Below are 21,144 nucleotides of genomic sequence, written 5' to 3'. Positions count from 1 at the left end.
GAAGAAGAAGAAAAAAAACGAGTAAATGGAGTGTAACTATGAGTTTTACACTCTTTCTATACTCTTTTCTGCCCATCTTTACTCTGCTGATCACTCTTCCGATACTCAATCTCTTTACCCTGTTATGACGACTATGACGTTACATTACCGCGCTGAATACGCAGATTCTCGTCCGTTAACTACACCTGTAATCTAAAATCGCGGCTTCTTAGTGATCACCAAAGTATATGTGTGTTAGTGAGCCATACTTTGTCAGTCGAAGTCTCAGCGTCTGTACGCCCGTCCATTATATAACCCCTGTAAGTGTGTATACGCCCAGGGCGACGCCAGGCACAGGGCCTGAACGTTAGGGGGGGGGGGGGGGCACTCTTCATGAGTATACAAAAAGCAGTAACAAAGTAACGTAAGTGAAGCGTAATTTTCACATAATTTTACCCCGCATCCACGCGGAGTAATTTTTACTCCCTTGTAGGGGCTAAGTTGCACTCCTGGGCGACAGTGTAACACGCTTTCGAAACAATTAAGAAGTGAACATTAAGCTAAAAAAGAGTGATCTCAGTGACGAAGATTTTACACTGCATAACAGTTGGGTATACTCCTTCTTTTATTTATTTTTTTATTTTTCTAGAGTGCGTGCAAGATTTTCATGGATCACCGTTACGGTCCACTGTTTTGTACTTGACACCGTGCGTCCGAAGCTTTTGTCCGTCTTCGACGTCCCCCAAATATATTGCCACGGCGCCGCAACGCAGACACCTGACTTGGGGTATACAACCCATGTATTGATAACAGCAAACTACCCCAAGCAGCAAAATGTACTGAAAGTCGAGTGCAACAGGGGTGGACGGTATGTGTCTTATCAATGTTCTGTAGTTTCAGGAGTCTGTTCAAGGCCTTCCGCCTACCCGTCCACCCCTATTGCACTCGACTTTCAGTACATTTTGCTGCTTGGGACGTTACCGACTTCCGGTTCTGTCCGAGATATTGCCGTCAGTTAAGAATTGTATCAATGCAGCTCCATCGGAGATATGTGAGCTTTTCCTATCAGGCGCATCTCTGCGTATCGTGCATTGTTTCCCTAATAATAGTCTGCAATGATAAATTCCAGCCGTACAACCAACGGGAGAGATATCCGCGAGGCGATAACCTCCGATTCCTCGAAGAAATATAACTTTTAAAAAATCACCCGCCGAATATTAAAAAATCAAAAGAGTGAAAGTTTAACACCAATGCAACACCGTTTCGGATTTTTTTTTAAAATTCCGTCTTAGCGCCTCGAAGCAACTGTGGCTATGAGCGGCATACAGACGTGCACAGATGGAGAGAGGACAGCAGGAAGGAGTGGGGGACAAGGAAGGAAAGTTTGCGTCCTGGACCGACTTCAGGGGAAACTGCACCGACCTTCGTCTGGAAAGTCTTCGCAAATGTATTTATTTATGCATTTATTGGTTTTACGTGCCCGCCAACAATGTGAGCCTACATAGAGATGCACGAAAAAGAAGGTTAACTTACAAAAAGATAAAAATATTACAAAGAAGATAAGAATGAAAAATATCAGCAAAAATGTCCACACTAGTTGGGGACTAATTTGGGACTTCATAGCAAGCGGCACGACCGAATGCCATTCTAAAGTTTGATGCCATATCTGATGCACATGCTTTGCCAGTATAGTTTAAAAAAACAAAATCAATAATTTGTTCCAACATTGTGCGCTTATGTACTTTAGCCATATTCATCGATTACCCCTGACGTGACGTCACTTCGACGTAATTTTGCCCAGCCGCTTCCAGAAACGCATCTTGCATAGTTGATGGGACCGCTCTCGTTTAGAAATCAAATGCGTCTTTGTAAAAAGCTTGAAGAACAAAAGTGTTTACAAGAGATGGGTTTTTGGCATGGACTAGAATTATTTGCACCGACATTAATCCGCAGGCCTGTCCATTTCCCGAGGTTTTCCCTGAGTTTTCCGAAGATTTTCCAGACGAATGTCGGCACAGTGCCCCCTGAAGTCGGCAAAGGACGCATAATAACACCCCCGTTCCATCACTCCTTCCTGCTGTCCTCTCTCCATCTGTCCACATCTGTACGCCGTTCATAGCCGCAGTTGCTTCGCGGCGCTGACACGAAAAAAAAAAGTCTCGCATGAGAGGAGAAAAGGCTAGAATTGCCTGCCGTGAGAAATGACGTCACTGATGTTTAAAAGAACAATAAGTTTGACAGGTTGGTACACGATAGTTAAGAAATTTTGTTTATGCACATCATAACGTTAGGCGTCCAGCCACCAATCGGAGAATTGGCCATAATAGCGAAGCTTCCCGAAAGTGCTTTCTCCGTGGCTTTATCGGGCCACGTGACGCCACCACGTGACAGTGCCGCGTGCACTAACAAATGCAAAAACAAACTAGACAATTTGGGAAAACATTAGAAGGGTGTGAATAAGAATTTACTAGCATTTCAAGAAGAGTTTTGCCAAAAATTTACCGTCCATAAAGGCCATGCCTCCTCAAAACTCACCCATGAGCATGCTCATGCATGCTCACTCATATGGCGAATGAATTCAGCATGAGTAAGCAAACAGAGCGCTGAGCGAGGAGTGAGTGAGCATGAGTGAGCAAACATGGAGCTGAACTGGAGATGAGTGAGCAGAAGTCACAATTGTGCCGACCTCTCCCGTGCACCCCATTTAAACACGTTTGGCACAATGCTCAAAGATGGAGTCGTTCTTTCTTCTTTTTTTTTTATCTTTCCCCAACTCGTACAAACAAGTAGGCGAATCTCCGTCTTGACTTCGAGCCTATATATATAAAATGTCCTTCTTTCTACGACAAATACTCGTCAATCACCGAAGTCTGTAGATCCAACTACGCGGTAAAAGTTTGCGAAAGCAAACAAAGGGAAACGCAAAGGCAAGACCACGAATCTGAGAAATCCGCATCGCTTTCGCAGCCGGGGTGGATGACCCGTGACAACTTCGGACGTGCGCACAAATTCCTGAGACAAGTTGCGTTCACCATACGACCAAAATTTGTATTCGCGCACCTTCCTTGTTGTGCGAAAGCACCGGCAAGCATTCCGCAGACTCCGCGTGCCTCATGCCAAATCTTGCAGAACGCTGTAAGGAAAACAAGATATATGTACTTTCCTTCTGCGTCGCTTACATACCGAGCGATATATCGGTGAAGTCTACGGCGGTTAGTTTTATTTCATTTAGTATATCCTCCGAATATTGATGGATGTAGGAAAGTTTTGGGTTCTTATATAGTAACAAATGGGTGGATAGCCGACTTGAATCATCTGGTTGTGCCGCTTTCACCTGGATGTGGTTCTGGTTTTCCTTTTCACGTTTAGTAATGTCCATGATGTGCTCGTGCGCTCAGGCAGCAAGAAAGTCGGACGACAGCTCGTGTGTTTATCATAATGAATCTAATCCACCAATATGCATGCCTGTACGTCTGTATTAGTAACGTTCCGCTTATTGGAAGAAGGCGTAATCCTTAATCATTCCTAATATACACCTCGTAAGTTTTTGAAATCATTATGAAAAAAATAACCACGTTAAAGTTACAGTCAGCCTGTAAAAATACTAAATGAGTTGAGGTACTTGTTTTGAAATGTAATTTAGAGTAATTAGCTACTTTACAGTTACGTTCTAAAGGGGGAAGCCGATTTGTTTTACCACCTGTGCTGTTCAAGCATAGCTATATACCGTGCTATAAAGAGAGAATGCTCCATGGGCAGCAGCAACCATGCTTTAACCAAAAGCGGTAACTATAAGTTAAAAGTTACTTTTGTAGGAAAGCAATTATAGTTACTGCAAAAAGTAACTATAGTTACAGTTAAAAGTTACTTTTGCAGGAAAGCAACTACAGTTACTGCAAAAAGTAACTATGGTTGCAGTTACAAGCTATTTTACTTTGTAGCGCTTTATGTTGGGAAACCACAACACGGTGAAATATGTTTATGGCGAATTCGGGTGGTCATTTCGGAGCAACTTTTTTTGCCAGATCTCGAGCAGTCATGTTCGCTTGGTCAAAATGAAGCAAATCTTGCATGTTCGCGTGGCGCTTTCCGAGCGCTCGGAATTTGCTAGCTAGCACTTTTTTTGCCCGGTCTCAAAACGATCGAGCAGCAGATTGCTCAACTGTATCCGGTGTCGTCACATCCGCACTGCAACGGTGGCGAGTGCCCTCATTGGCCCGCATGTTGAAATCACGTGGTTTAGCAGACGACAGAACTCGAAGACTTGCGACCGCGACGCCCCTAGCGTGATCCAAGTACGTAAAACCGCTAGATTCTAGATTCCTAGCAATCACGTTCGGGTGGCAACGGTCACGTGATCCAGCTTGGTCGCCGACCTAGCAATTTCCGAGCGCTCGGCCGTTTTGCTACGAAATGACCACCCGAATTCGCTATTAGAAAACGTTCTGTTTGTGGGCCCGTACAACACATGAAATGCTGTGGCAACAATGCCATATAACAGAGGAAAAATTCTTTATTCCTTCGGGACGACATCTGGTGGTCACTTGCCCCCGATTCTGAAATGAAACTTGGGCTATAAGGGATCCAATTAATCTTGCGTAAGTCGTGCACGATTTACTCCCGCTCAAATGCGGCAATTTTCTGACCCAGATCCTCTCCGTCTATCGCACGCGTATCAGGCCCAAAGCGATTAGGGCGTCTATAGGATCTACAAAGAAACAAAACCAGCGAATGCCGTTCAGAAGTAGTGCAATAAAGAACTTTCGTCTATATATCGTGTTTCGCTATCGGCATTGCTCCATATGGTTGGTAAGGCCATTTATAAAGCACCGATACGGGACGTATAGAATATAAGTGCGGGTATGTAAAAAGCCTGAGGGGACACACAACGCTACCGATTTGGTGCCGAATTCTAACAGTCTGCAATGGTGTGGGTGAGAGACAGTTAGTTCTTCTTGAACTAATAACCGTATCGGGATCTGCACTACGCGAGAAGAAGAAGAAGAAGTAAAAAAAAAAAAAGACAAAAGCCAAAGGCGCACGTTTTCGAACTCTTGTGGAAGATTAATTACCCAGATTAGCGCGTGCTCATCGGCTCATCATTAGGAAGCAGACGAAGCCGTTTTGCGGGTCCCTCCAGATGGCGCTTCCCAAAACGCTCTGCACCTATAAACACGTGTGGGAACAAAAGGCGCTGCGAAATTTACGACTCAGGTGTAGTCGCAGAGGAAACTTCAGTGGTAGTCAAATACCAAGGTAGGTATATTGCTAAAATTTCTCGGAACTCTGATTTGCAGAAGAAGAAGAACAAAAAAAAAAAAAAAAAAAGAAGAAAAGAACCTGGGGGGGGGGGGGGGATCTGGTTCTTGGTCGTTTGCATGGGTTCCGCATGAGTGAGATAGGACTGCATGGGACTGTAAAAAATTACTTTTCAGAGGTGATTGGGAGTTCATAAAAGTAATTAGACTACGGTTTCAATTGCAAAATGATAATTGTAACGTGATTAAAGTTGCGTCTACTCTGAAAAGTAATTGAATTACGTCGAGTTTAATTTGCTTTTCTTAGTTCGTTTAGTTTATATATAGCTTTAGCGTTCTTAGTTTCTTTCGCTTTATTCTTCTCCCGTGAGAAATTCCCTAAAAACATTAAAATATTTATTGAAATCATGAGTGAAGTGACTGGTGGGGTACGGAGCCTAGAAAGCTCTGCTCTGCAGAAACGTAAAAAAAAAAAAAAAAAAAAAGAGAAAAAGAAAATCACAACAATTTAGAAAAGACCCTAACAATGCCACAGCAGCATGATGAAGAAGGGCTTTGTTTTTCATGAACGAGTGCGAAAATGATTTTAAATGAAGGTTACTTCGAAACTGCACCAATTCCAAAGGTTCCAAGTTCCAACTCATTATTTCGAGGTACTCTTCTGTTTCTTCTACGGTGCTCATGAACCACGAAGTAGTTATTAATACAAGGTATCATAAATTATTTGTCAAGGGGAAGCAAATTTAAAATTGCGTAATATCAAGAGTAATAATGGAAGTAATTAATTGCTTAGAATGTATTTTCTTTTTTATTTCTTTTTTTGCGATAGGAGTTAAATTTCTGTATCGTCCGACGTAAGCGCGGTAACTAACGAGACAGACGTGAATTAAGATTGGGTAACTCGGATTTCTTAAGAAGCAGGTCAAGAAACAAAAAAATGTTTAAAGCAGGCGTACATGCGAATTAAATACCTCGAAAAATTGTTCCGGACTGCAGTAGGTTTCAGTTTCGTTTTATCTTGCTACAGTTTGCCCGTTTGGAGTCGCCACTCTAGCAATTAGGCTTCAACATGGCGACTGCAAATCGGAAGAAGTTATTGAGAAAGTGATGTTTTCTTTCATGAATTTATTGCTTACGGTAAGTATCATAATTATGGCACATAACTAACGGTACAACCAAGCAGTGCTGACTATTTGCGGGTGTAAAAGAGTTGTGCGTCAATGGTTTTCTTTGTGGAATGCTTGACACGGTACGAACGCACAAACTTGAGGGGCCCTTGTGAGTTATGAATCATAGGGTTTGTCGCTGCGATATGACGCAGGAAGCACATCTGAATACCCCACTATCGTCTGCTACGACTGCCGAACTTCTTTCACGCCCCAAATTAACCTATTTTGTAACGCTTTACTTTGCCGGTCGGTACATAATGTTGTAATTCACATTTAGCCAACGCCTTCTTTACCTGTTTACCGCACATGGATCGTGCTGTGTCTATCTATAAACAATTACGTACGCTTTGATAAGTGTTAACATATCTCCTGTGCATGAGGAACTGTTCGCACAACCGGAACTGCTTCAGTATACACTTGCTTCTAGCAGCGAAGAGCTGTGTTGTTGGATAGAGCGAACCTGACTTTTGACAGGAACGGATTTATTGCCTGAACAAGAAGGGACTTTTCGTGACACACCTTCGCGTTTCAAAATTATCCAGATGAGCACGTGATTTAGTAAGTGTGGATAGTTTTGCATTAAGGCACAACTACAAATCTGTAAATTTGTCTGAAAAGTCTAGATAGTTTCCTGTCGACCTTATGAGACTGAAGAAAGTGCCGCATTTGGAGCGGGCTAAAAAGTAAAGAATAGTAGTGAAGATGCACCTACTAGAAATTTATTACTTATAAATTTATATTTGAAGGTTTATCGGAAAATAGCTGTTTACAGGAGCAGAACTCTAGCCTTGCCATGGCTCTATAATGCTTGGCACATTCTTTAGTGTTGCAACAACCAGGGTTGTATCTAAGTATGGCCCACATATCCTGACCTTCTCAGCCTCTCTCATCCCCAGGTGCTTTGATAGGCGGCTGATGTAGCAATGCTGTCTTAGATTGGACCTGCCCCTGGCACCTGTCAAACACGCCATTAGAATTCTTCCCTGCAGATTATCCCATACCATGTGCAGCAAATTGAACGAGATGAAATTTATAAACTGCAGGTGTATGGGGAGACAGAGAGCTCTGATTCATCGGAAAGAACGTGACAGAACAGTGTGAGCAGAATGGCAGCAGAGGTGACCTTGGCTGATGCCCTGTCCAATGTGGACGTTCTTGATGAGCTCCCATTGCCCGACCAGCAGCCCTGCATCGAAGCGCTTCCCTGCAGCATTGTATACCATGCAAACTTTGACACAAACTTTGAGGACCGCAACGCATTTGTCACTGGTGTTGCGAAGTACATCGAGGAAGCCACCGTACACGCTGAGCTGGTAACGTGTTTCTATTATATTGCCGTATCTGTCATCAGTGATTGTTTTGTCCCAACTGATTCAATTTGACCTTGAAACTGCAGAATGAAATGCTAGAGCAAGGCCAAGAACATGCTGTAATGTTGTACACGTGGCGATGTTGTTCGAGGGCCATACCACAGGTGAGCATTGTACATTTATGTGCAATTATGTGAAGCACGTGTACAAACTGTCCAACCAGCGTAATCACGAAGAAGATAATTTTATTATGCTAAAAATGCGCAGCGAGTTTTTTTGTTTTTTTTTTGTTGAAGTCTCGCATAAATATCTTTCACATCTCAAAGGCACATGCGCAGCAACACCCATATCCCTTCTATAGCTTTAGATATAACCACTGTTTTATTGGCATCATTGCTTCATCTCCACAGCCAAAATCAAACGAGCAGCCAAATCGTGTTGAAATCTATGAGAAAACCGTGGAAGTGCTTGCTCCAGAGGTGAACAAGCTGCTCAACTTCATGTACTTCCAGGTGAACTAGCATTTGTACATTTTGAGAAAACCTTATTTATAAAAAAACTCACAATATTTCTTGGTATCCTGCAGAGACGAGCGATTGACCGCTTCACAACTGAGGTTAGGAGGCTGTGCCATGCGGAGAAACGCAAGGACTTTGTCTCCGAAGCCTACCTCCTAACCTTGGGCAAGTTCATCAACATGTTTGCTGTATTGGATGAACTCAAAAACATGAAGTCCAGCGTCAAGAACGATTATGCCACTTACAGAAGGTAAACTATAGTTTTGAAAAAAAAATTAAAGAAATAAATAGGAACCTTAACAATACGGCTAAAAAGTCAGAATTCAGCAGTTAAGGTCTTGAACAATGATGTACTTTGTGAGAAAAACTGGTCACGTCTATGAACATTCTGAAAAACATATTTAAACGTAGTTCAATAAGGCCATCTTCTGGTTCTATCCTGATCTTCAGGTGCCTGCACTAATTTCCATTCTCTCTTCATAATATTAATTGATTGGTTGATTGATGGCCCTAGTGGCCTTCACTGCTGTCAATATTGGTGGGCCCTATAAAGCTGCCGCTTTAAAAATTGAAACATCCAAATTAGAAGACAATGTATTAGGACACTTTATTTCTCTTTTTTTTAAGATCTGGAGGCTGAAACACAAAACTTGCTGCGATTTTTTTTCTTCTTTTTTGTCTCCTTTCACGTTGCAGGGCAGCGCAGTTCCTGAAGGTGATGGCCGACTCGCAGGCACTGCAGGAGTCGCAGAACCTGTCCATGTTCCTGGCCACGCAGAACAAAATTCGGGACACCCTAAAGGAGACCATGGAGAAAATTCCCGGCTACGATGAACTGCTGGCTGATATCGTCAGCATCTGCGTGCAGATGTACGAAAGCAAGATGTACATGCTGCCTTCTGAGAAACACATGCTCATCAAAGTATGCGTTTTCACTGTGTCTTCTTTCAAAGTGTGTTCCCTGTACGTCGACATTGTACTGCGTTTCTCATTGCTACTATTTTGCTGCCTTTTCCAGGTGATGGGATTTGGACTTTTTCTAATGGATGGAGAAATCTGCAACATCAATAAACTGGACCAGAAGAAACGAATTAATCTCGGAAAGATAGACAAGATTTTCAAGGTCAATACTTTGCCACCGGTTTTGATACTGCTTCAGGCATCGGTGCTATACTGTTTTAGCGAACCAAAGTAATTTAATTACAAAAATTATCGTAATTGCATGATTCAGGATGGCATGTAGCATATGAGTGTACAAACACAGACAAAGAACACGCTATGAATTGCAAACGTTGCTACAGGGCCTTCCTTGCTAAGTGTAGCAATTTTTTGGCAAATAAATAAAACTTAAACTCAAACATAGCAACATGTTACAAAGTTTTGCCTGGTAGTCCTAAGTGACACGTTGTATTTCATTGTCGTAGGCTCTGGAGATGGTGCCCCTGTTTGGTGACATGCAAGTGGCTCCTTTCAACTACATCAAGTGCACACCCCATTACGAGCAATCCCGGTGGCCCATGGCCAGTTCCAGCTCTCCCAGTCCGCAGTCTGACTTGCTTCAGCATCTGCCCACCATCAGAGATGAATATGAACGTTACATCAGCGAGCTGGCCAGGCATAGCAACGAAGTATGTCGCATATCGTGTCTACGTCGTACAGAATGGCCATTTGTTGCCGAGAAACAGGGCCTGAAGTTTTTGGGAAATATTTTTCTCTAAATTTGGGGGGTAAAAATCGGTAAATGGATGTGTGCTCTAAATTCACGCGAATTCGGATGGAAAAACTTCCAGTACGCTAAATTCAGGGAGAAATCAGGCTCAGTTACTCAAACTAGCTGTACTGGTTTAGTACAGACTGTGATGTAACTGCATTTGCTGCCAAACAAGTTAGTGTGCATTCCTACAGACATCTCCGTGCAGGAAGTTTGCTGGGTGAAAATCGGGGTTTCACCCTAAAGCGGCAACCATCAATTCGGGGTGCAAATTTGGGGGAAAATTGTGTTAAACCCACAAACTTCAGGCTCTTGTGAATGAGGCAGTTTTTTTTTTGTGTGTGATCTTAAATGTTGTGTCACTGCTCCTTAAAATATATCTAGGGCCTGACTTTTTAGGGTTAAACCCGTATCCGCCCGATATTTACCCCCCGAACGAAATCTGTAAAATTCGGGTTTAACCCGAATCTACCCGAAAACATCCGGGTCGCGTGGCACACTCATAAGCGTGCATTAAAATAAAGTTTGATAACATTGCTAAACATTGGTTCCATGTTAAGACAAATTCTTATTTAAAAAAAAAAAATCACCCGAGTACACCCGAATTCCTGACGACAGAATATGCCGTAACGGGATTTAACCCGAATACACCCGAATTTTCAAATAAAAAATATCACCCGATATTTACCCCCCGAATTTTGCCAAAAGTAAATCCCGAAAAAGTCAGGCCCTAAATATATCTAATTTAAGAGCATGTTGAGTGCAATACCTTCATGTCCAGGTAACCACAACAGTGAAGGAAACGCCACGAACGGATGCTGAAAATAAAGAGCTCAACGACCTGGCACTGCGCGGTCTTCAGCTGCTGTCCGATTGGACGACCCATGTGACAGAACTGTACTCCTGGAAGCTGATGCATCCAACGGATCCCCACCAAAACAAAGAGTGCCCGCAGGTACAACTTTCGGATTGCTGTTCTGGACGCTAGTGGTTGTGGCGGCCGGGATTGATGTTCATTGATTGAGGCTTTTGAACCAGCATTTGGCATGCTAGTGTACCGGTGTGCTCAAAAATAGTGCTACAAAACTAATCATTTTTGAATCGAAACAAGCAGGAAGTATATAGTTACATAACTGAACGGAGGATGAAACGAATAGTTATGGGACCGGATACATATGCTGCATCCATAACGGCATGCTGCACACATAGATGACATGCACATATACAGATATTTGTATGAAGCAGCACTTCGGAACTGCTTGAATATGTTTGGTTCAATAGAGGCAGTTCTTCGGTTTGTTATTCAAAAATGGAATCCTATATTCGACTTGGAGTTCCAATCAGATACACAGTCATTCGCTCCAGTATCAGAAAAATCTGAATGTAGTCACCGACCGATTTTTCGGACCCCGACTTTTCGGACATGCTCGATTATTCGGACTCGTTTGCAGAACGGCCACGGGCCCCATAGAGTTGATGTATGAGAACGTCAAAAATGCTCAGCCTCTGCACAGCCCCCTTGCTCGATATTTTGCACTCTGTTTGTCCAACCAGTGAATCTCTCTCTTGGAGTGACGAAAAATACAGTCGCCGTCCGATTTTTCGGACTTGGCGGGGATCGCGCAAGAGTCCGAATAAACGAGCAGTCCGAAAAGACGAATTTCGCTTCAAAATAAAATTTACTAAGCCCTAGTAGGCTGGAAAAATTTGTCGATGCTTTCCTAACCCGCTTCCAGCTCTGCCTGATGACGTCAGCTTCTATTTCCCGAAGCGACATTTCGTCACTGTAAGTATGGTGACAGAGGCACCTCCGTCATCAAGTCCGCAAGTCGGCTTCACCTAACGCATGCGTGCTTTAGGTGAAGCTCGCTTTACAGCGCTGTCGCGCGACTCGCGGGCGCACAGCACGTGCTGGGCCGTTGGCCAAAAACGAAGACGCAAAAGCGCTACGACAGACCTCTTCTACTCAGAGGAATGGGAAATCAACAATCATCACTGCCTATTTTTTTTTTTCCTCAATATTTTAGTTGGTTGATTTCTTTTGATACGAATTTCGGACGATACCAATGTTTTCCGTCACCCCACGAGAGAAATTCGCGGGTTGGGCAAACAGAGTCCGAAATATCGAGCGACGGAGGTTCACCGCGTCCGAAATTTTGGACGTTCTTATACATCACCTCTATGGGACCCGCGGCCGTTCCGCGAACGAGTCCGAAAAATCGAGCATGTCCGAAAAATCGCGGTACGAAAAATCGGTCGGCGGCTGTATTGGTATCATCTGAAATTCGCATCGAAAGAATTCAGCCAACTAAAATATTGCGGAAAGAAAATAGACAACAATTCTTCATTTTCCATTCCTCTGAATAGAAAACGTATGTCGTAACACTTTTGCGGCTCCATTTTTGACCAATGGCATGATTCAAAAGGCCCAGAACTGCTGTCCGCCCGCCAGTCGCGCGATGGTGCTGTAAAGCGAGCTTCACCTAAAACACGCAGGCGTTAGGTGAAGTCGACTCGCGGAATGGTGGTGATGGCGGTGCGTCCGTCATCGTGCAGTGACGAAATGTGGCTTCGGGAAATAGAAGCTGATGTTACGAGGCAGAGCTGGAAGTCCGTCAGGAAAGTATTGACAAATTTTTCCAGCCTACTAGTGCTCAGCAAAGTTGACTTTGAAGCGAAATTCGTTTTTTCGAACTGCTCGATTACTCAGATTTTTGCGCTATCCCCGCTGAGTCCGAAAGATTGTATGGTGACTCTATTTGCATAGTGCTATAGGAAACATATGCTCAAGAACCGGGTGTCTTTGATTGATTTTACGACAAAACCGCAATGATATGTGCACACAGGAAGCGGAAGAATATGAGCGAGCGACTCGCTACAACTACACGGACGAGGAGAAGTTTGGGCTCATTGAGGTGATTGCCATGGTCAAAGGGCTGCAGGTGCTCATGAGCCGAATGGAGACCGTGTTCACGGATGCTGTACGTCGCCACGTCTATTACGAGCTGCAGAGCTTCGTGCAGATCATCCTCCGCGAACCCTTACGTAAAGCGGTCAAAAACAAGAAGGACCTTGTCCGCAGGTAATACTGCGCTGCACTTCAGCACCGCGTCCGAAACGTGGTTGTACTCGAGCGAAATGTCGTACACGGTTTTGCACACGACCTACTACAGGTTTTCCCGGCGATTTTAATCCAAGTGCCAGCTAAATTAATCCGTGCCCCATAAAGTTTGCGTGGCACATGGATTAATTTAGCTGGCACTTGGATTAAAATCGGCGGGAAAACCTGTAGATTATAACGACCATGTCATAGGCACTCCTTCCCAGCACCGCATTTGGAGTGGTGGCGCTACTCACCGGCTCGGTTATTGCTTCCTCAACTTCTACAATACTTTGTACTTCAGCTTACATTAGTATTTTTGTACAAGCGGTGGATAGGTGGATATCCTACGGAAGATGTTTCGTTCTGAAGTTGATTATCGTCATTGTTCTACCCGTTTTCATACGAGGTGTTGCTGTCGTCTGCTAGGGTAATCGTACGCCCGCTTCTGCGCGTTCAAAATTCAAATTTCCGTCGTCCAATCACGATGTAGATCTCGCGGGCCGATGAGTAGCACGCCTAGCGGATCGTGCGGACGGGCTTCTCATAGGGGTTGTCGATAATGACACGGTCGTTATAACCTTGTAGGTCGTGGTTTTACCTAACCTAGATGTTTACCTGTAGGAATGTTGTTGTTGTTGTTGTAGCATTATCATGTCTGTGCGGGAGACTTGTGCCGACTGGAAACGCGGCACAGAGCCCAACGACGACCCGGCACTCAAAGGAAAAAAGGATCCAGACAATGGCTACGATATTTCAGCCCCCAGGAGGAATGTTGGGCCCTCTAGCACTCAGGTACTTGCACTTCCTCGAAGCAAGGTTTTTGTCGACAGCTCAGAAGTTTTTGAAAGGATTCCAAGCGTCTCATTAGCCGACACCATTACTTTGTGCAGTTGTACATGGTACGGACGATGTTAGAATCCCTGATTGCCGACAAGAGTGGCGGTAAAAGGACACTCCGTAAGGACATAGACGGCCCTTCTCTCATGGAGATTGACCGATTCCACAAGGGATCTTTCTACTGGAACTACCTGCTCAATTTCAGCCGTCAGTACCTCCTTTGCAGTTGGACTATATTAGGTATTTTGGGTGTAAGATTGAGATATGTCTGCTACAGAAACCCTGCAAGAGTGCTGCGACCTCTCCCAGCTGTGGTACCGAGAATTTTACTTGGAAATGACCATGGGCAAAAGGATACAGGTGTGTGCTTGGCCCTTTTTTTTTCTCAAAATCACAAAAGTGCAAGGAAACCTTAAAATTTATAAATACTTCTCCAGTTCCCCATCGAAATGTCCCTTCCGTGGATTCTCACGGATCATATTCTCCACACCAAGAACCCTTCAATGATGGAGTAAGTCTTACTGGCACGTTTACCATTCAGGCGTTCAAGTACCAGCGCTAAGCATTAACAAACAAATGCTCTATTTCCAACAGGTGTGTGCTGTACCCACTGGATCTGTACAATGATAGTGCATTCTATGCCCTTACCAAATTCAAGAAGCAATTCCTCTACGACGAAGTAGAAGCCGAAGTGAATCTCTGCTTTGACCAGTTTGCCTATAAGCTGAGCGATCAGATATTTGCCTACTACAAGCATCTAGCTGGAAGGCATGTGTCGCTAATCTTGTTTCCGCATTACGTTTAGCTTTTCAGAATGCAGGGTCTAAAGAAACACACTAATGTAAAGCCCTTCAATTTCGCGGCCCTAAATTTTTTGCGAATCGAGTAACGGGAATATATTCGCGACCACTAAATTTTGCAAGATCCTCTTTCTCTGTATTGAAATTTTCACGTACCCTTAAAGTCATTATACCGATCCCTCTTGCATTGTAACAGCGTAAATTTTAACGGAAAGTGAGCTTACGCAAGTTTTCCGACAAGCATGTTGAACACCATTGTGCTACACGCAGTGTCCTGCTGGACAAGCGCTTCCGAGCCGAGTGTGCGAGCAACGGCACGGTGTTTTCGTACCCCGTGGCAAACCGCTACGAGACGCTGCTGCGCCAGCGCCACGTTCAGCTGCTGGGGCGCTCGGTTGACCTGAATCGGCTCATTGCTCAGCGGCTCAGCGCAGCCCTGCAGCGAAGCCTTGACCTTGCTGTCTCACGATTTGAGGCTCAGGACATCACCGGCATTGTGGTGAGCAAATCTGTCACGTGTACCATATTTACCCAAGTCCTGAACCTTAATAGAGCCTGGAGTTTTAGGGTTTTACCCGATTCTTCCCCGAATTTGCGCCCCGAATTGAAGGTTGCCTCTTTAGGGTGAAACTCGATTTTTACCCGGCAAATTGCCCTCACTGGGGTGTCTGTAGGAATGCATTAATTTACTCGTTTGGCAGAAAAATTCAGTTACATCACCATTTGTACCAAACCACTACAGTTAGAGTTGAGTAACTGAGCCCGATTTCACCCCGAATTTAGCATACTGGAAGTTTTTTCACCCGAATTCGCACAAATTTAGTGCGCACGTTTATTTACCCGATTTTTACCCCCCCGAATTTAGAAAAAATATTTCCCGAAAACTTCAGGCTCTATAAATCTTAAATCGCCTACACTTGACCAGCTGACAGTTTTTAGTCAAACTGCTCGCTGGAATAATGTTGCGACGAATACCCTCAGGAATTGGAAGGTCTGCTGTCTGTGAACCGCATGACGCATAAGCTGCTGAGCAAGTTTGTGACTCTGGACGACTTCGACGCAATGCTGAGAGAGGCTAACCACAACGTGCTGGCCCCTTACGGCCGCATCTGTCTGCACGTCTTCTGGGAGCTCAACTACGACTTTCTTCCCAACTACTGCTACAATGCTGCAACTAACAGGTGCGTGTGGATTACCGCACTTGTGATGGCTGGATATTTAAAGCCTGAAGTTTTAGGGTTTTACCCGATTCTTCCCCGAATTTGCACCCCGAATTGAAGGTTGCCTCTTTAGAATGAAACCCGATTTTTACCCGGCAAACTGCACGGCAAAACCGATTTTTACCCGGCAAACTCACTGGGATGTCTGTAGGAATGCACTGACTTACTTGTTTGGCAGCAAACGCAGTTACATCACAGTTTGCACCAAACCAGTACAGTTAGTTTGAGTAACTGAGCCCGATTTCTCCCCGAATTTAGCGTACTGGAAGTTTTTTCACCCAAATTCACCCGAATTTAGTGCGCACGTTTATTTACCAGATTTTTACCCCCCGAATTTTTGAAAAAATATTTCCCGAAAACTTCAGGCTCTATGGATATTCTTTGATCGATAAAGCTGTGTAGCTTAGCGCAAGGGCTAATGCATTGAAGAGACAGGCAATTGTAATGCGAAGGGCAGTTATAAACCATTTAAAAGTACCGCTTTGCCAGGTTTGTGAAGGTGAAGAACATCACGTTCACACAAGCGGTGACACGAGACAAGCTCCCAAGCGCTCAACCTCACTACTTCTACGGGACCAAGGTATCCTTCAGCTGCTGTGCATTTGGATTAACGCATCACGAGCTGAATGTTTGATGCTCACCATGCCAACGCTCCGTTTGCTTTCTGCAGGCATTGAATGTGGCATACACACAGATTTACAGTCTGTATAGTGGATTTGTGGGAGCGCCCCACTTTCGAGCTATCTGTCGTCTGCTGGGCTACCAGGGCATTGCCGTTGTCATGGAAGAATTACTGAAGATCGTCAAGAGCCTCGTAAGATTGTTATTTCTTTGGAGTGCTTATTTTTTTTCTTTTAAATTATAGTTTAGCGTCTTGCTTTTCTAACTTGCTGTGCTTTCTTACAGATTCAAGGAACTTTGCTGCAGTACACAAAGATATTGTTAAATGTGATGCCAAGACAGTGCAGACTTCCACGTTACGACTACGGTTCCCCTGGTGGGTTTGAAATTTTTATTTTTATTTTACATAATTTCAATACAGCGGGGCCGCTTATGGTCGTACCACGGTTAACCAAACACCAGGCACGATAATCCTTTTTGTGAGACTTGCCAAGTCAGCATCGAACTCAGTGTACACTACTATTTAGCTGCACAACTTGTGCTCTTTTCCTAAAAAAAAATTTTTCTTGAAGAGTTCATGGTGTTCAAATCGTGCAGGAATGTCCGTGGAATGATTTTCAAACGCTCGGGAAATTTTAGTGTACCAGTCACGAGCTCTCGGTAGAGAATGTATCGACCGCAACCGGCAACTGTCGGGAGGCAAAATACCGGGCTCTCTACCGCTCACTCTACTGCTGAAATTGACAGCAGTGCCTCTATGCCCCAACTTTAGTGACTTCTTTACGCTGTGGTGAGACACTGCAGATGGACAAATTACGTTGTTGTTTTTTTCTCTTTCATCGGCATATTTTGTGCGAAACTAGTAGTGCGCAAATTATGCAAGTAAATACAATATTTCTAAGTTACACCATGCTAGACACCCTCTCCTCACGAAAGTAACTTGTTGCCTTTAAGATACTGTCAAGTTACAATTTGCATAATTTACTGTCAAACAAAGTATTTTAAAATGGAGATAAAGAGTTACTTACTAGAGGAAACGGAGAGGCAAGGAGCACGTAAGGACGGAGGTACTTGTTTGGGTACTCTTGCGACGGAGAGCTCCCGCTCCGTGTGATGCGCATACCCTAGTGACGCCACTGACCTGGTTTGCACATTTCGTCCTTAGGCATTCTGGGATACTACCAAGCTCAGTTAAACGACATCATCCAGTATCCCGACGTGAAGACGGAGTTGTTCCAGAGCTTCCGTGAAGTGGGAAACGCCATCCTCTTCTGCATGCTTGTAGAGCAAAGCTTGGTGAGGAAATTTACTGATTTGGAAGTAATGAGGAACGGGTGAAGAATCCAGTTGCGCAGCAACGAAAGATATTACTCGGTACACTTGTATCGTCCACTTGTTTCAGTCACAAGAAGAAGTTTGTGATCTGCAGCACGCAGCCCCTTTCCAGAACATCCTTCCGAGGCCATACTGCAAAGGTGCGCACGTGGCTTTTGTTATTTGAAAGGGTGTAACGGTATTGCACGTTTCAGATGGAGAAAAGCCAGAGACGAAATTGAAGCGCCTCGAAAACAAATACGCTCCGCTTCAAGTGGTGCAGAATATCGAACGTCTTGGAACGCAGAAGGTGACCGGCTCACTTTTATAACCTTCGGCTGTGTGGCTATTATCTTCCTAGAAAAATGCTTGACACATATTTGATGTGTCTCGGACGTGCCTGAACTATGTGCGGTGCTGCTAAACATCCCCTCTTGTACCGCCCAGCAATCCGGGATAGCAAAAGAAGGCGACCTGCTCACGAAAGAACGTCTCTGCTGCGGGCTCTCCATCTTTGAGGTGATTCTGGGACGCATGAAGTCCTACCTGGAGGACCCCCTGTGGACTGGCCCACCTCCAGCCAATGGGGTCATGAACGTGGAGGAGTGCTCAGAGTTCCATCGTCTCTGGAGCGCTCTCCAGTTTGTCTACTGCATGCCCGTTGGAGAAAACGAATTCACTGTTGAGTAAGTAGTCCAATACTTGGATCGCACGGGGAATCTCAAAGGACGTTTAAACTAATGGCCATTGAAGGTGTCCCAAGCAGCACATCTTTGCCCAATATTGGACCAAGATTGGACCAATATTGGGCCAGTATTGTCAAGATTAGTCCAATATTGGACCAACATGGTGTGCTGCTTGGGGTACGTTAGCGCCACCCAGTGTGTAACATGTCAGCCTCTCGAGGAGCTACGGATCCAGTGCCGCTTGAGAGGTTGACACCGTTGTACACTAGGTGGCGCTAACGCACATGTCCAACGGCCGTTGGTTTCAATGACCTTCGAGACTCCCCGTGTGACCTAGGTATTAGATGTCCTTGATTAGACCATTGGTGACATTGCTGGCGTCTTTTTTAGGCAGTTGTTTGGAGAAGGGCTACACTGGGCTGGCTGTGCAATGATCATGCTTCTTGGACAGCAGCGACGTTTCGAGGCCCTCGACTTCTGTTACCACATACTGCGAGTTCAGAGGGTCGATGGCAAGGACGAAGTGATCAAAGGCATTGTAAGATGGCACATTTTTTTTTTTTTTAATACGGGGCTGAACTAGTAAACAGGCATCTTGAGCCACAAGAAATTTTACACAAGATCTTGTTACGGAACAATTTTCGAGTATATTATTCGAGATACCCGGGTCTACAAGTAGCGACAAAAACAGATTTCCTGCTACAATTTTTCGTAATTGTACCAATTCTTGCTGTTGTTAGAAAACAATTTATATTTGCGCTTCTTCAATCGATCCGGCTCTCCTGCGATTCATTGGTATAAGAGCTACACATCCCAACTGTGGCGGAACAATCATGAATTTGCAATTGTGCTGCCACCTACAGTAATGTAAACTTCAGCAGCTAACTATTTTTGATCATCAGCTACGATTTGCTTTTAAATACACCTCAGGGACTTTTTAGTAACGCCCTCCTTTTTCTTAACGTCCGAAACAGCCATTGAAGAGGATGGTGGATCGCATCCGGAGGTTCCAGGTCCTCAACTCCCAAATCTTTGCCGTGCTGAGCAAGTACCTCAAGACGAGCGACGCGGAGAGCCTGCCCGTGGAACACGTGCGCTGTTTCCCGCCCCCCATCCACCAGTCCATAGCCGGGTCCCAGCCCCCGCCCGGTACCATTTACATGCGTGCGGATGTTTTACACAAGTAGTCTAGCCACGTGGGTGGGAGCACACATTCCTAACGTGCAGCCTTCGCGGAGTGTACAAAAAGTGGAGATCCAGTTCCATCTGGCACGGTCGAAACCTGTTGCAGTGAACGACGCCTCGTGCGATTTGGGCCGGCATCGCATCGGGCTGGCGTCGGGTATCACACGGCTGCTTCCAGCTTGCGCGAAGGACGAGGTGTGTACCGCCTTTTCGTTACAACAGGTTTCGACCGCGGTGTTTGTAAAGAAAATCAGTGTGCGGCACACCTTTTTCGAGTGGATCTAGACAAATCAGTTCTACTGCGTAGAATAACTTGTGCCGACAGGTGAAATGTTGTCTAGCGCAGGAGAGTGTTACTGCCAACATTTGACCCAGAAATTGGTTGTGTAGAAATGATATCATTTTATGACGCGTTGTTTGTTTGATGCTCATTTTTGCGGTAGCATTATATATTATGTCACTAGCACTTTTTCGAGTTACCCAGCCTGTCCTCCATAAGCCTACTTTGTCCATATCACTAATTTTCCTGGACGTGCACAGTCACAGTTACTTAGTCCACATTTGCGTGCTTCACTTACGCAAAATAAGTTGCTAAACTTTTTTTTTTTTTTTACTTTTCCAGTTGTTAACCTTGGTACATGCATTAACAAGCTGTGGACATGGTGTATCTTTTAGCAGATTTTAGATTTTTTTGTAGTTGTATATACACTTGGCACGAGCCACTTGCCAGTCTTTTTTTTTTTACCCTTTAAGTATGAATTGCATACTTTTTCCCACTTAGTACATACTAGTAGTATTGTTTAAATAACATATTTATCTGGTCTCATGACAGAGTGTATGAAAACAGTATTCCTTCAGAGGATTTTATAATGATGTCTGTGCATATATCATACAATTGTCATTTACTTATTTAAACAATTATTTTTGTGAAATAAAGTTCCAGTTGCAGATGTAAAATGCATGACTGCGGCAGACCTACGGAGGAGAGCCATCCTCAACTGGCGAACTCGATTGGTCCAGCTGGAGCTGCCTTTTCTGCTCCCCGGCGGAGAATGTGCGAAGTGTCACTGGTAGTTTCAGATCACGGAGCGTTCTTTCTTGCGTGCCAAACAACAGCAAGCATGGGACGTATTCCCAGGGTTTGCCAGATCCATGCAACAACTAGAGAGATTGTCTTTCACTAGCGGACTTTGTTAACTTTGCTCCAGTACCTGATTGTGATACGCACGATCTCCAACCTCACACTAGAAAATACAGGAGTCAAAAGATGTACAATAGAATCTCCATGATACAAATTCTTTTCAGGTTCCAGCTGCAGTGCCTATTCTTCCCATGTACTACAGTTCGTATGATATGAACCAGAGTTCGAGGTAACTCGTTACTGTAACTAAAGTTCCTGTTTTTGGTAACTCGTAACTGAACTCGGTACTTTT

At 44.4% G+C, this 21,144-nt stretch overlaps 1 protein-coding gene across 1 annotated transcript; it reads left to right on the top strand.

The window, feature by feature from the left end:
• The first annotated feature begins 6,294 nt into the window (after positions 1 to 6,294).
• Positions 6,295 to 20,661, top strand: LOC135394892 (cytoplasmic FMR1-interacting protein-like). The gene is made up of 26 exons (XM_064625938.1): positions 6,295 to 6,374; positions 7,450 to 7,719; positions 7,803 to 7,880; positions 8,127 to 8,228; positions 8,303 to 8,484; positions 8,931 to 9,156; positions 9,253 to 9,357; positions 9,659 to 9,862; positions 10,727 to 10,900; positions 12,792 to 13,027; positions 13,693 to 13,840; positions 13,939 to 14,092; positions 14,163 to 14,245; positions 14,323 to 14,396; positions 14,480 to 14,653; positions 14,956 to 15,184; positions 15,667 to 15,866; positions 16,395 to 16,485; positions 16,576 to 16,719; positions 16,812 to 16,902; positions 17,692 to 17,822; positions 17,929 to 18,001; positions 18,056 to 18,150; positions 18,288 to 18,526; positions 18,917 to 19,064; positions 19,501 to 20,661. Exons 2-26 carry the CDS (start codon positions 7,513 to 7,515, stop codon positions 19,711 to 19,713), a joined length of 3,801 nt encoding a protein of 1,266 aa, XP_064482008.1. The 5' UTR covers positions 6,295 to 6,374; positions 7,450 to 7,512; the 3' UTR covers positions 19,714 to 20,661.
• Positions 20,662 to 21,144: the final 483 nt, after the last annotated feature.

The sequence above is a fragment of the Ornithodoros turicata genome, chromosome 5 (assembly GCF_037126465.1).
Source record: "Ornithodoros turicata isolate Travis chromosome 5, ASM3712646v1, whole genome shotgun sequence".
NCBI classification, from domain to species: domain Eukaryota; kingdom Metazoa; phylum Arthropoda; class Arachnida; order Ixodida; family Argasidae; genus Ornithodoros; species Ornithodoros turicata.
Note: the sequence above shows the minus strand (reverse complement) of the source record. Positions and strands in the feature narration are given on the sequence as shown.